Source organism: Trachymyrmex septentrionalis, unplaced genomic scaffold, assembly GCF_001594115.1.
Source record: "Trachymyrmex septentrionalis isolate Tsep2-gDNA-1 unplaced genomic scaffold, Tsep1.0 scaffold22, whole genome shotgun sequence".
Taxonomy (NCBI): Eukaryota; Metazoa; Arthropoda; class Insecta; order Hymenoptera; family Formicidae; genus Trachymyrmex; species Trachymyrmex septentrionalis.
The window spans coordinates 5,616,326-5,631,686 of NW_017305375.1; the positions used below are offsets into that span (position 1 = coordinate 5,616,326).

Consider the following 15,361-nt stretch of genomic DNA (forward strand, 5'->3'; position numbering starts at 1 on the left):
GTATATTTATCTCAGTACATTGCAATGCTTCAGATATCAAAAAAAGGAATTTTTAAATAATGTGTTTTCGTGTAAGTAACAGATATTGTATATATATCTCTTGTAAATATTGCTGGAATATTCTTAGCGGATGTCATAAAGAAGAAAAGAGACAGAGAGAGAGAGAGAGAAAAGAGGGGATTTCCTACCACACGAATAGAGATTTGTAACGTCACAAGAATTTTGTAGGACTTTGCACCACGTTTGCCTTGACGAATCAACGTTTCTCCTGAATGGTAGAATCGTGTGTATACACGACAGATATTACCAACCTTACCTCTCCTTGAAAAATGTCCCAGACATTTTTGTGAAAGCGCCGGGGAATACCGGTCGCTTTCAAAATAAAAGACTCGCGTAAACATTTGATGATTTTGGTCAATCTTTCTTCAAGAAACAAAGAGCCGTTAAATCGCCGTATGGATCAAGTTGTAATTTATTTTTCGCTCAGAAACAATTTTAAACTATATATGAATATATTTTAAATATATTCACCAAGAATTAATTTTATTTATCTTTATAAAACGTGTGTGTATTCAATTATCTTATTATTATATTATCTGATAAAACATCCTGTAAAAATTTAGACAATAATTTATGAAGAACTTTCTTTAGTTTTAATCATATAAAAGTTTGCTTAATTGTCTACTAATATACTATAATGATTTATTGCAAGCATACAATTTGTTGATAAAATAATGTTGCTACATTTATCTATTTGTTATTAATGTTTGCAACAAAGCATAACTTACTTTCATGAAAGCGAAATTTCAGACCAGTGATTGACTATATAGCGTATGACATTCATGAATATCCTACGTCCGGCTAATTAATATATAGTATATTAATGTTCGAAGATGTGTTAAACGTCCGTACGCGGTTAAGAAGCGTGTAATCTCGGGAAATGGAATCCTATTACCACAAACCGCACGACACAATAGGTATTCTTAGCAAACGGGAAATTAAATCGCGCGAGAATGTGACAATCATTATCGACTCGCTCATAATTGACAAAATAGAGATTTATCTCTTTATTATAATTATAATGGTTTATGAAATCCTATTGTTATTTTACAAAATTATTTGAGTCGCGAAATAATAATTTAGTTTCTGTTACATTAAAGATACACAAGCGATAATTTTGATCTCAATTCAAAATTTTTTTTACGCAACGTAAATTCTTCAGATATTTCTCGATGCGTATGATGTTCTTTAAATTACTGACGCAAAAGAGGGATGAGTGCTTTCTGTCACATCCTATAAGCGGAAAATGCAGTGTTTACAATTAGAGAACTATAATCGTATGTGCTACTAGAACGAATGAATTATTCGCATCACACGTCACGATACGTAAGAATGATTTCGCAAACAATTAGACAACAACCTGTTAATACGCAGTTATTAAAAGAATCGTGTGGAAATTGCTATGAAAAGGTAACATATAGAAAAGATGATGCATAGTTAAAGATCCCGTAGTGCAACGCTTTAACAAATTATTAAACATCCCATCGCTCGATATTTTTTTTTAAATTGTAAAAAATTTGATATGTATATATATATATTTAGAATGTTCCAAAATTGACGATAAATATTTTAAAGATCGATTCTTTGTAATATTTTCAGCAAATCTAATACGAAAATGTCGAGGCTGATAGTTTTCATGTTATATACCTACATAACAAACACTTCGTAAAGTCTGCTCTCTGCATAAAAAGATAGCATTAATTATATAATATTACCTGGCGCAATTTGTTAAGTAATTCACTAATATTCAATTACGTACCTATATAAGTTTCAAATTTATTAATATTCGGTTACGTATACAATAATGTTAGTTATTTAACCTTTTTTTTTAACTTATATAACTAACGTTATTATGAGAACATGTTTTATGCAGTACCTGATAATTGCAGTTTCAAAAAAACTGATTTCGTATGTTACTGACAATATCAAAGATTTTTAATAAATAGTTAATAAAAAAAGAATTTTCAAAAATAAAACGTTATATAATCAGGTCGTTTAGTAGACGACTAAACGTATTTACTCGGTCGTTGACTCATTAACAATCTTATATCCTCAGGGTTTTACATTACTCAATAATTATCCAATATAAGTATCTAATCTGCGATACTGCAACACATGTAAAATGAAATTGGATTAGTATAATATTAATTATTTAATTTTACTACTCGACATATTTTACACAACTTTTAATAATATAATTTTTTGTTCCCTTTATTTGTAAATCTCAAAACTTCAAATATAATCCTGAAAGTTTTGTCTGTTCTACATACACGATTTTTTTTCTTTAACTTTTTTTATAACTTTAGAACATTTTATATTTACAGAAATTTTGTTTATCATTTTATCATTATTTAATTAATCTGCTATTATCCGTTTGATTTGTAGGTAACTTCAATTTTTCGAAAAGATCTGTTACTCCTTTCGCTTCAAGACGTCTTCTCGAGATTAATATCTTTCGGTTAGCGATGAAAGTAGGAAAGTGCAATGTAATGTATTCGAATTGAGATCAGAAACTCTTACTGAAGACAGCGCTCTCAGATAGTCAAAGGTATTAATTTCTAGCATATGTTTCTCCGTGAAAACATATCGCGGATGTACGGTACAGTGATATGCCGACGAGAAACATCTCTGTCTTTGTGCCAGCTATAAAATTGGTTGACTAAGCTTGTCAAAAAATTATCATCGTCATATATCTTGAGGTTGCAAAATTTGCTTAGTATTCTACGTTCCTTCGACGAACTTATTGATAGTAATTGGCAAAATTGAGTACGTAATACTGAACATGTGGACGTGATTTCAGACATCGTACGCATACACTTTCTCTCGAGTTCATTTCACGTATTCTCAATCCTTCTATTTCCCAGATTTCAAAGTTAAACGGTTCGCCTCACTTTGACCGCGTCATTTACATTCAATTCCATCGATTTATTATACTTTATTATCTTTAACATTTATTCCACTAAAGAAAATCAACCATTTTCGTAACTAATTACAACAGTGGAGAGAAAAATTGTAATACTTTTTACTTGAAGAAAAGCGGAATTTATTATTTTCTTTTTTTTTTTTTAATATTAGAAAATTCAACTTTTTACAAATCGAGAAGCGCGATATGATCAACTTATCATTATTTTCACGATTCTCACACCTTTTCGCGGATCGTCGTGAGAGATGCGTTTCGCTCCCGTTTGATGCCCTTTAAAGGATGAAAGCGTCGTTTCGTCAGATTCCCTTCAGCGTAATTTACACGTTATGCACCGTTGTGGAGAAACGATTTCAAAGCTTAGCGCGACTACGGATGTACAATACGACCGATCGGTTTGAACGTATTTCTCGCACTGACGGGACGGAGTCTGGTTGCAACAGACTTACGGACGAGCGGGCGCTCGAGCCCGCTCCAACACTCTCGAATACATGCAGGAAAAGTGTATCCACATCGCCCTGTAGCTGTATCCTCGTGACGTGAGAGACCGAAACCGGCTCTTGGCAATTTATGTATATATACATAACGAACACAAATGTAAATGCACCCATCACACACTAATATCCAGGAGATCCGTGGGACGAAATATTCCATTAAGGGATAAATGACCTTTCCGAAGGAGATCGAGTTTCCGGAATCGAGAAAAATCTCTACTTAGCCATCTTGAAATATAGTCTTTTAATATGTTTTTGATGAGGATTGTCGTAAATGAAAAAATATCTTCGGTTTTCAAATTCTATAAACTTTTCTTTAGATTCTTCAAATCCCGCTCTCTTGCTTTCGTATATAAAGTAATATAAAGATTCTCATCGTCGCTAATTCGTGTATAAATTGGAAAAATTTTCTACAAAGTAAATAATAATCGAATATAAATCAGCGATAAAGTTGTTTTTATTGCAATTATCAAAGGTTATATAATTTGAAAATCTCAAATATCATTTCTTAGAACGTGATTAAATTACCTACATATTTGCATTAAACGTTCCATATTTTTATATTTCTGAATTTTTCACTAAAATAATCGTAATATTATTATTCTCTTATTATTAGACGTTGAAAATGTATCCAAGGATGCTTGCGAATCCAGATAAGTGCATCTTGATCTGTAATTAAATCATTATATAAGAATCTTTTTATTCACATATTAATAATCGCTGTGGTAATTACGACATACTGCACGCATTTCATTTTATATATAATTTATTCATGAATACTAAGTAAATTGTATATTTAATTATATGCGCAATTTAGCTACTAACATGACGTGCAATAATGCCAACAAGAGCTGCGATCTTTGATCAATTCGTATCAAGCTGTTCTTTGTCGCGGTGCAGAATTACATAAAAAAACTTTTGGCATTAATTAAAATAACGAATGTCAAAGTGGTTTTTTTATCTTAAATTTAAATACTACTATTTAAATAAAATTTAAATGTCAATAAGACATTCATATTTTTTAAAATGAAGAATCACATTTACTTTAAATATTTTTGTAAATATTTTCGCTTGTCACAGAGTCACTATTTTCAAATTACTTATTTAAAATGGTTATTTTAAACAGAAACGAAGAACTCACAGATAAGTGATTATTTGAAAAGTTGCTAAAAAAGAGAAGCATTTGGAAGAATTGAAAAATGGACATACTTTAAAATAAAATATCGTCTTTGTGTATGAAATCGAGTACTTCGATGCAAGTGGAAAAACTCGTCGCGAATATATACACATGAGAATAACCAGTTGAAGTTTACGTGTGTATTATACATAAAACCTGCTTCGCAATGGTAGGCATGTATATGTGTTCTGTTCACATTGTACGCGTACATTATACATATATACACATACATTCTAAATCGCAGAAGTGTATTTATCATAAATGAAAGTGTACCCGATACTATGTATAAAAGTATAAACCTGTGCCCCGTGATCTTCCGCGTTTTACGTTTAACTTTACGCGTAACTTTTACTATCCATGAATTCCTTCCATAAATAAAAGAGAAAGAAAATATATTCAAAAAATTTCCTTCCTTTATGATAATCGCTCGGCTCAAGTTGTTAAAAATTTAACACACTTCCCACATAGTCCGTTAAAACGGTGAATATTCATGTTTATTTAATAGCAGTGATTATTAATTGACGATGCTCATTAGCGCAGTTGTAAGTAATTCTTATTTGCTAAAATTAGTTAAAAAAAAAAGAGTCAAAATAGACCGGTTTGAACAAACGCGAAGATGTTTCACACTATATAGATAAATCCCCCCAATTTATTATTCCACATTTATTCTTAGTCAAGCTGCGTGATCTCGCTTATCAATTTTGTTCACGTAGTGCGAACACACGTGTAAGCGCTCGTGACTTTGCCAAGAAATTGCCAATAAATAAATATAATGCAAATTTTTTTAAAAAATAATTCTGTAAGTAATTATTTACGATGATATGAATAGAGATGATATAAATTATCATAAATTATTAAGAATTTAAAATAGATTTAAGATCTTTATTAAAAAGATGATAAATTAACTTTTTTTTAAATTGCATTTTTAAAATCCTACATGCATGTAGAATTAACGCTTGAAGTAGTATAAATAATAGTTTGTATGAATGTCTTTTCATAACACTTAATTAGAAAATATGTAATAACGCAATTGATAACACAAAATTGTGCTTAAAGATTGAAATTATTCATCATACTCTGTTATAATATTGAGAGAATCCGAAACTGATACATAACGCAAAATTTGTAAAAGTTTTTCTGCTTGTAATCTGGCTTTAAACCTAGTTTAGAACACTGAAAAGTACTTGTTCTTTGAGAATTTTTATGAACAAACCATGAAGCCAATTTTTCCGAAATTTTAGAGATGATTTGTTATACCTGTATTTAAACAATACGAAAGAATTTTTTAATAAATAAATAATAGAGCCTGTAATTCTTATCTAAAATTAAAAAAAACCCAACATTTTTTTAATTAGATAATATTTTATCTTCCTTAAACTAAAAAAATAATGGAAAAAAGTGTCAAATTGTAAGAACTTTGAACAAAAAGTAACGACTTCGAACAAAAAATTTTGACTTATTCATGCAGCTGCATTCATGCATTATTCATGCAATTGTTTATACTAATTTTTTAATAAATGTTTTTAGTTCATTTAGAGTGGCTGACAATTATAACTAAAAAATCGTGAAAGAAGTCGATTAGTCAAATATTGAATAATCTTGCGCGTCAATTTCAGAAAAGTGATTTTGAAAAGAACGCGTTTAAAGTTTTTGGTATCGAAAAGTACTGCTTTTTGGCAACTTACCGCTAATCTATACTATTCCAGGCCCATACAGAAACCTTCCATTTCTTCATAAACTCGTGTTAGTTGCAATCTACGAACAGTATGGATTTTTTTCTACTATTTAATCAGCACCGTTCCTGCCGTTTATAACTCGCTGCTTGTCGTAATTGTCGGCGACATTTACAATGTTGGCCAATATTTATTTCTCCAGCAACTACATTATCTTTAAAATGCCAGAATAGCTTTCATTGAAAGTACATGCGGCAATGAAGGCGGCGATTTTGATAATCTTTGCGCCAGAATAAGTGTTTTAAAGCGAGCGACCGAATGGGGTGGAATTAAAACTCTTGTTTGAATTGTGCCCTCTTTAAAAATGAACATCTACTAGGTCAATAATGCTATGCTAGGAATCGAAAAGCGGACAATAGGCATTTCTGCCACGCGCGCTGTATATCTGAGCGATGCGTATCATCTATTCCTCAAGCTGTAACTACAGTAAGTATTTCAAATTTCAGTCTAAAACTTTACCAGTATTTTCCGAGAGTAATAATACTAATGATTGAAATTAAAAAAAAATCAAAAATTCTGACCCTCTAAACTAGGTTCTCTTCTTAAGCAAAGTAGATTAGATTTTCTAATGAAGTAATTGTAAATATAGCTTAGCATTTAATAATTTCGCTCATTTGTACGTAAAATTTATATATCAATAACATTCTAGGTTTAACTAACACGATTTTTTGCGTCCTACATAATTATTAAAATAAAAAAGACGTATCATATAAAGATTTATTTTAAGTTATCAAAAATTCGTGTTGTTTTATGAGAGAAAAAAGATCATAAATTTTTGTATGATCTTTTTTCTCTCATTCAATCTTATTGTTTGTGAGATTATTTCTTTAGATTATATATATGTAACGTAGTAAATATTGTTTACTTAAAATAACTTATTTGCATTATACGATATTCAGGCACGATTGAATTGTATAAAATATAAAAGAACCTAATTTTTCATATTATTGAGAAATTAGTACGATTTTACATCCATGATATGATAATATCATGGTGGACCCTTTATTATCTATCGTCGAAATCTCCGCACGACAAAATGTCCGCGAAAGTGTCTTGGTAAAAAATATTTTTATATATAATTGTACACATATAAATAATTATATATGATTACATAAAATTACATATATAAAATATTTTATATAAATCCATATACAATTAAACAAAATTATACATACTAGTGCGAAAATTAAAAGCTGTAATTAATTTAGTTTTATTGCTAAAATAATTATTATTGACGAGCAATTCCTAGAATGTACACAACAAAATTAAGATCAAAAAAATGTATTTGGAAATAAATGATACTTTTATGATACTTATAAGCATGGACGTATTCAGAGGGGAGAGGGAGGGAGGAAGTTTAGGGATTCAAACCTTTTCAAAATTTTTTATTATTTCATTTTGAGAAAATCCCGTTAACACACATCCTGATAACTCACATCAGTCGGTGCTATAATAATTTTTCGCTGCTTTACTAATAAGAATATTTTATTTTTAATTGGTCAATTAGTGATGAACATATATTCTGTCAAATTCTTTCATTTTTAAATGTAAAAAACATACAACTTTACTTTTGACTTTGTGTGAATTTTTTGCTGTTATATAAACTATTTTTTTCTTGTCGTTATGAGACCATATAAGTAATTTTTAATACTTCTGTTAGTTTGAGCTTTGACAAAATATACAATATATAAGAAGAATTTTCGTAAGATTTTTGTCTCGAAAAACAGACTATTCTATAATTGATACATTCAATACTATCGCTATTAAGCGCTCAGTGAGCTTTTGCACTATTTACTCTATATTTTTGATCTATATACTTATTTGATCTATGTGTTTAGATCTAACAGAATATATTAATCAAATGCAAAAGCTCACCGAATGCTGAATTGCTCAGAGTAGTAGTACTGTGTGGTACTAAATACACCCAGAGTATTCCATTCGACTAAATTCGATTAAAAAATTCGATTAAAAAAATTAACATAAAAAATTATTGTAAATGTTGCACAAAAACAAAATTAGTGCAGAGACGTTCTTTTTAGTACAATTATAAAATCTCCCCTTTTTGGTTCTCATTTCAATTGACGCATGGTACATCTCTGGGTTGATAAAAAATTTTCCTAAAAAAAATTCCACGGTACGCCCATATTCTTAAGTGATCATTTATCTTAATGTACTGTCCGCCCGGATAAAGTGTTACAACAAATTCAATTAAACGCACTCAGTGCACTGGAATGCACATTAAAGCCGTACACAAAATAATGTAAAAATATGTTTATAAAATAAACAAAGAAATTGATTAAATTTTGATATTCAATATATTTTATTGTACTATTAAGTAAAATATGTATTTCATAATTCGAAATATTTGCATTTCATACTCAAATTAAATCAATGCAACGATTTTAATTTACACCAGTGCGCACCAGTACTTCCAATCGAATTCGCCATTAGTTTATTCAATCAATCACATATAAAATGTAATTTATAACATGTAATTGATTATGCGTTGTAACGTCAATTCGACAAAACATCGCTCGTTTTATTTTATTTTATTCAAAAAAAATTCTACTTTTAATATGTGACGAATTTTGCACTCTTGGTTCGAGGAATATTGTACAAGATTATCTGTGACCTGTCGGAAATGCAAGCTAGAGATTTATCTCAATTTAGCTATGCAACTACGTTGGACAACTCGTGTCCTTATCAGAAGAGTCACATTTGACATACCATCACAAAATTGCGACAATGTTTACGTTTTTGTAATATGTGATATTATATAATTGTCATTATCTTAAACTGAGGATAACTCAAATTTAGAGTCAAAACGTTCTTTGAATTTTAATATAATTAAATGTATTTTCGCTTTAAAAACAATTTGCGATTGGTCCTATAGTCTTGAATGATTTTCTTATTTATGTTTAAAATGTAATTTATTAGTGCAGATAATACAAAAGTTACAATAATAATGTATCAGTTAACTTAAAATAATCAAATTACTCTTAAATATATTATTTAGATATTAATTACATAAAAGTATTTGATAATAATTAGATATCTTTAAGTTTAATTATGTAGTGTATTTTCATTTTTAATGATCTCGACTAATTCTTTCACCAGTTTCTTATCAGTCACATTAACGGAATCATCGTTATTGATACCCATCTTAACTCTGTTCGCTCCATAGACTACCATTTTTCTTTTTTTCGCTGATGCATGAAATTCTTTGGCACCGGATTCCATTATTTTACGAATGTTATCCTTTGTGATGCCAGCTCCGGGCATAATCACTAGTTTCTGGGCTTTTTGTACTAACGTTTTTATCAATTCTAATCCTTCCAGAGCAGTATTTTTCTGTCCCGAAGTTAGAATTCTCTTAAAACCAAGATCAGTAAGGAGTTCCATCGATTTGATAGGATCATTCGTCAGATCAAAAGCGCGACTGAATGTCACCGGCAAGGGACAAGCTGCGGAAATAATCTTTTCGCATGTAACAATATCAATCTCGCAATCGGGAGTCAAGGCACCAAAGACAAATCCATCTACGTGATGATCCTTAAGAATTTTCAAATCATACAGCATGGCATCGATCTCTTCGGGACTGTAGATGAAATCACCGCAGCGAATGCGGATCATAACATACAGCGGAATCGTCGTGAAATTTTTAATTTGTTGAACTAAACCTAGATTAGGTGTTAAACCACCCTCCGAGAGAGCAGAACAAACTTCCAATCGGCTAGCACCACCTGCTATCGCGTTTCTAGCGGACTCTAAAGAATCGATGCAGATCTCCATCTATAAAATAAAATAATTGATTAATTAGGTGGTGATTTATTTTTTAATACGTATTGATGCGTCTGCATTTTTAAAAAATATAGTTACGAATTTCCCAACTAGAACAACAAGTCATAGTAATATCAAAATGACTCTGAAATGGTCATTAAAAATCATTTTTCAATCATCTCTGATTCATTTCAATGTTATTGTGATTTGTTGTGCTGCTTGGATTTCTAAATTATTAAAAAATTAATAATTAGCTTTATGACAAATTATGTATTTAAAAAAAATAGAAAAAAAACTGATTTACTTAAAGCAAAATTATACTGATTCACGAATATTTTCTAATTATATTTTTTTGTATTTTTAATTGTTCTTAACAATAATAAAAATAATTTAATGTTTAATAAAAATATTTTTTTTCTCTCTTTTTTTACTTTTTATTGTGAATAAAAAATTATTAATTAAATGAGAAAAAAAAATATAATAAAAACAAACTTTAATCTAATCTAATATCATAATATAATGTTCTAGTATATTTATATAATGTACATACAGCGCATTATAAAGAAAAAATATAATATTACACGCGGACTACTACTAACAGATATACAAAAAGTGTATACCATACGACATCGTAGAAATTTCATCATATGCTGACAAAACAGTGTACAAAGAAATTTATAAATACATATATTATCGACTGAAGGAAATAAAAATTATTCTCAGAATAATATTCTTGTTTTTATAACATACTGATTGAAACAAATAAAAAATTGTTGACTTACCTTCTGCTTGATTTGTAGTTCCTCCATTAATAATTACAGCTTCAAATAGATTCGATTAGCTTGCATTATATAACTGTATTCCAATTATATTATTTCTATTCAATAGTAGTTATTTTTAATTGATAAATTTGCATTATTAAAGACAAAATTACATACATATATATTTATTTTGATAAGAGTTCGTTGCAAAAAGGTATTTTAAACTTGTGTGAAAGAGCTGCATCAACGGATAGCTGCAGCACTATATAAATATGGCTACCGCCTGACGCCTCTTACGCGCGAGTCTCGCCATCTGTATTTTACTTTCGTGATATATTGCGTAATGATAACGATATCATATTTGTTGACTGCAAACTGCCACTCACTTTTGACGCAGATATTGTAAAGCGATAATAAAACTAAAAATATGAAACTAATTATTCTAAAATATTTTTTATAATAACGATAACGTTCTATCAATATAAATATGTTTTAAAATTTTTGTTTTATCTACATATAAATCATATTTTTTGGTCTAGATGTAGATTTATATTACGGAGATTATAATAAATATAGATGTATAAAATTCTTATTTATTGAGGGACAGGTTCGGATACAAGATTTACGAAGCGTAATGTAATATTGTATTATACAACATATATAATAAAATAATAGCAAATGCGACGCACGTAAATAATATTAATAATTATTATAATATAATAATAATAATAATAAAATCAATAAAATAATAATAGTAACAAATATCAAGCGAATTTTATGGTAAGCGATGACAATAAAGTTTAAAAATTGAGAAGATACTTTATAGCACATTGTAATTATATCAAAATTAATTTCTTCGATATTTCATTGATCTTTCATTACGAACTTTAAAATACATTTTAATTCAACGCAACCTGACGAACCGAAAAAATCGCGCGCATTTTTCATTATTTCTTCGACATAATTTAAATCATATTTACGTTTTCGATTTACGAACAGTAAAGAAAATATGTGTGCATTCCTTTCGATTCATTTGTTCAACATTTGGCAAGATTTACACTTCGAAAAGATTTTCGCATATAGAGACCATTTTCTCGGAGCGAGTCTCCGATCATCGCGATTCATTCCAATTACCGTTAAATATACAATTACGCGTTCTCATATGTAAGCGATAATAACGTAATAAAATGTACAATTTATCATAATCATCATCGCGTTTTGACCATAGGTGGATCTAATTTACCATTCACGAGGGCAAAATTGTAAAAGATATTATATCTCTTCCGTGATGATTGACATACATCCTAAAATGTATTTTCGAGAGGGACTATTCCCTCTTCAAATCTTTATCTAGATCCACCTAAAATTCGACTAAAATTCAATAGCAATTTATAGCCAGGAAAGAATTGAGGTGGAAGACTTGGAAAATCAGAGATCGCCGTTCGAGACCGCGATTGGCGATGGGCTCGTGGAATTGCTGGAGTTCGTTGTCGCCCATTTATTCTTGTGCGGGTCAACACCGAAGCCCTCGTCATAGTTTCCCCGTGTAATAAAGAGTTGCTTGAAGTGCGGGATACAGTACAGCTTGCCGTTATTCAGAGTGAAGGAGTCCATCCTGTTTGAACACATTAATAATATAACTATACTTAACAATAATTTCGTAACTGTATTTAAGAATAAAAATTTAAAATAGAGAAAGGAAACCAAAATCGATTATAACGCATGTTACAATATTTGTGTATGTACATATTATATTATAATATAATTAAAATATTATTACTGCCACAGACAAAAAGTATTTCCATATTTATACATACATTTATATCATGTTAATTATCAAAACGTTTTCGATAACTGACACTGCATTTCTTGACACTTTTGTAAACTCTTCATTTTCTTTAAGCGAAATATGTTTAGTACAGGATATATTACAATTTTATCTACACCCAGTAAACGAAAATGAATTAAAATAGATTAAAATTTTTTTAATGCATACTTTAAATCCATGAAAATAGATTGAATGGATTGAAATAGATTAGATCCGAGCTGACATTAGTTTAATATTCGAAAAAAAAAAATTCATTTAAGAGTTACAAATTTTATTCCTAAAACATTTATAATAATTATACCTGATAATAATTACTTTAAATTAGTATTAAAAAATAACGCACTTTAATGAGATTTGAATCCTGGAATCTCTAAATTATGAATCTTCTACGTTACCCGTTACATCACTTCTTCAATTACTAAACATGTTATTCATTTTTTACTTCAATTACAACCAGCTAAATCAGTGCACGAAATTATATAGATATAATAAAAACATCATCATTTATCGGATAATAAAATATAAACAATTTACATTACAATAAGGTAATAAATAAAAAATAACAACATTGGGTAAATGTCGGATAATCTAATCTCGCTTGAACGATGTCGCGCACCGTGATCAGCGTAATATTAAGACTGTGTTCGACTTGATTTGCGAGTGTTCACATCGATCATTCATTTTACTTCTAATTAAAGAGAAACAAAAAAATATAGCTCAATTATTTTTACGTTATAACTTTTTTGAACTTATTATAGTTGGATTAAAAACGAAAAATTTCCTACTTATAATTTTGAATAATTTAAGTAGCATTTATAGTCTATATTTTTAAATAAAAACTTTCTTTATTCAATTAGATTGAAAAACTGCACTTCACATTGAGAATATTGAATTGAGCAGTATTCACAATGCACAGAATTGACTAATATTATTTCTAGATTCAACTGGATTGAAAAACTGCATTTCCTATTCAGAATATTGAATTGAGCAGTATTCACAATGCACAGAATTGACTGATATTATTTTTAGATTCAAATGGATTGAAAAACTGCATTTCCTATTCAGAATATTGAATTGAGTAGTATTCACGATGCACATAAAATACTATAATATTATTTTTGAAAAACATAGAAATATACTCCATGCCATTCCTATAAATGAAAAAAAATGCATTCAAGATTGAAAAGAATTTATTTTAACATTCATGAATATGTATTTCTAAAACTCTGATTTCCATTTTAATCCATTTTTGTTTGCTAGGGATATAATATTTGATAAGACCTGATATAAACAGAAGTTTACACGTCTTTTTCCATTACCTTAAAATGCAATTGCACTGCAGACACCGGAAGCATTGCTTATGGAAGATTTTGTTATTTGTCTCGACCTTCTCCAAGGGGTAGACCTTTTTCTCGCAGCTCTCGCACACCTCCGTGCATGTCGTCTGGATCTCCTGTACGATTGTTATGTCAGAGGAAATTTAATCCTTACGAATACTCCTCAATAACAGCCGGATACCGGGGATTTATGTATGCCGAATGCATGATAGATTGTGTAAAGAGTGATGCTCTAATGTGTAAGTTCCTAAGAGGAATATGTACATACACTACGCGAAGAAGAAGAAAGGCCGCGCTTCTCGCATCAAGAGATCTTCTCTTGATTTCATCCTACCCACTCCTCCCTTACTAGATAGATTTAGCACCTGTTTTATTTATCACTTGTGTATTATCGTAATAAATGTTACACGTGAAAGGTAAACAGAACAAGATCGTTATACATCAATAAAAATGATACGCTAAAAGACGCAGTAAACTAGACTATTATCGCTACCTATGCTATACAAATCAGAAGAATTCGAGAGGCCGTTAACAAGGACTCGCAATTTGTCACGCGAGATCTCCGTCAGCATCTCAGACAACGGAGCAGATCTTTCGCAAATCAAAATCAGCTTAGCGCTTCCTGCTACATATAAATCATACTAATCTCTTAAATCTCTTAAATAAATTCATAATTCGTAATTTGCGTATTCACAACGGAAGTTATTATTGCACAAACGGAAAAAGGAAGACGGAGAAATATTCGCTGTCGGGAATATACATTTTCGATCTTTCTTCCTCTCTTTCTAGTACTTAGATACATATCTAAAAAAAATCGTACAATGCTCTCTTTTAAGAATGGGTCCTTCGCTTGAAATTCGAGGAATGCAGCAGCGTTTTTACCCTGATATTATATGAAGTCGTTCACATCCCTGTGCTTCTTCTGTGAAGTATAAAATATGCCGAAAGTGGCATCGTGCCTCTACATTGACGACGTTCTCGTGTCTAGCAGCGAAAATGTCGTTTTTATAAGAATTTGCGATAACATTTTACGATCTGTGGCGAGTATAAAAAATAACGGATATGAGTACAGTACAAAAATGATAAAGCCATAGATAAGAGAACATTTTACTCACAAGAAATAATATAACGTTTTTTTATCTAGGATATAATACAATTACACTGAAGAAAAATGTACCAAATTTTAATAAGTATTTATTTGAGTATTAGCGAGATATTTATTATATGTAAACATATATATATATATATATATATATATATATATTTATATG

General features: G+C 29.7%; 3 protein-coding genes across 11 annotated transcripts in view; all 3 read right to left on the reverse strand.

The window, feature by feature from the left end:
- The window catches only part of LOC108748399 (ABC transporter G family member 23), a 58,181-nt gene extending 54,797 nt beyond the window's left edge, over positions 1-3,384 (reverse strand). The window contains exon 1 of the mRNA XM_018486548.1: positions 3,206-3,384. The gene's annotated coding sequence lies outside the window, so the exon portion shown is untranslated. The remainder of the gene's footprint in view (positions 1-3,205) is intronic.
- A 6,039-nt stretch (positions 3,385-9,423) lies between these two features.
- Positions 9,424-11,346, reverse strand: LOC108748291 (copper homeostasis protein cutC homolog). 2 transcript variants are annotated; one of them, XM_018486343.1, is made up of 2 exons: positions 11,103-11,346; positions 9,424-10,176 (listed from the first exon to the last, which is right to left on the reverse strand). In XM_018486343.1, exon 2 carries the CDS (start codon positions 10,174-10,176, stop codon positions 9,448-9,450), a length of 729 nt encoding a protein of 242 aa, XP_018341845.1. In that variant the 5' UTR covers positions 11,103-11,346; the 3' UTR covers positions 9,424-9,447. The 2 variants fall into 2 exon arrangements, with proteins under 2 accessions (XP_018341845.1, XP_018341844.1); XM_018486342.1 differs by lacking the exon at positions 11,103-11,346 and adding an exon at positions 10,947-11,017.
- Positions 11,347-11,710: 364 nt separating this feature from the next.
- The window catches only part of LOC108748331, a 75,368-nt gene continuing 71,717 nt past the window's right edge, over positions 11,711-15,361 (reverse strand). For 7 of the 8 annotated variants that reach the window (XM_018486406.1, XM_018486407.1, XM_018486405.1 and 4 more), the window contains 2 exons: positions 14,073-14,206; positions 11,711-12,540 (listed from right to left, as the gene is read on the reverse strand). In XM_018486406.1, coding sequence (XP_018341908.1) covers positions 12,354-12,540; positions 14,073-14,206 — 321 coding nt within the window. In that variant the 3' untranslated portion in view covers positions 11,711-12,353. The remainder of the gene's footprint in view (positions 12,541-14,072; positions 14,207-15,361) is intronic. The other variant, XM_018486408.1, reaches the window with a different exon arrangement.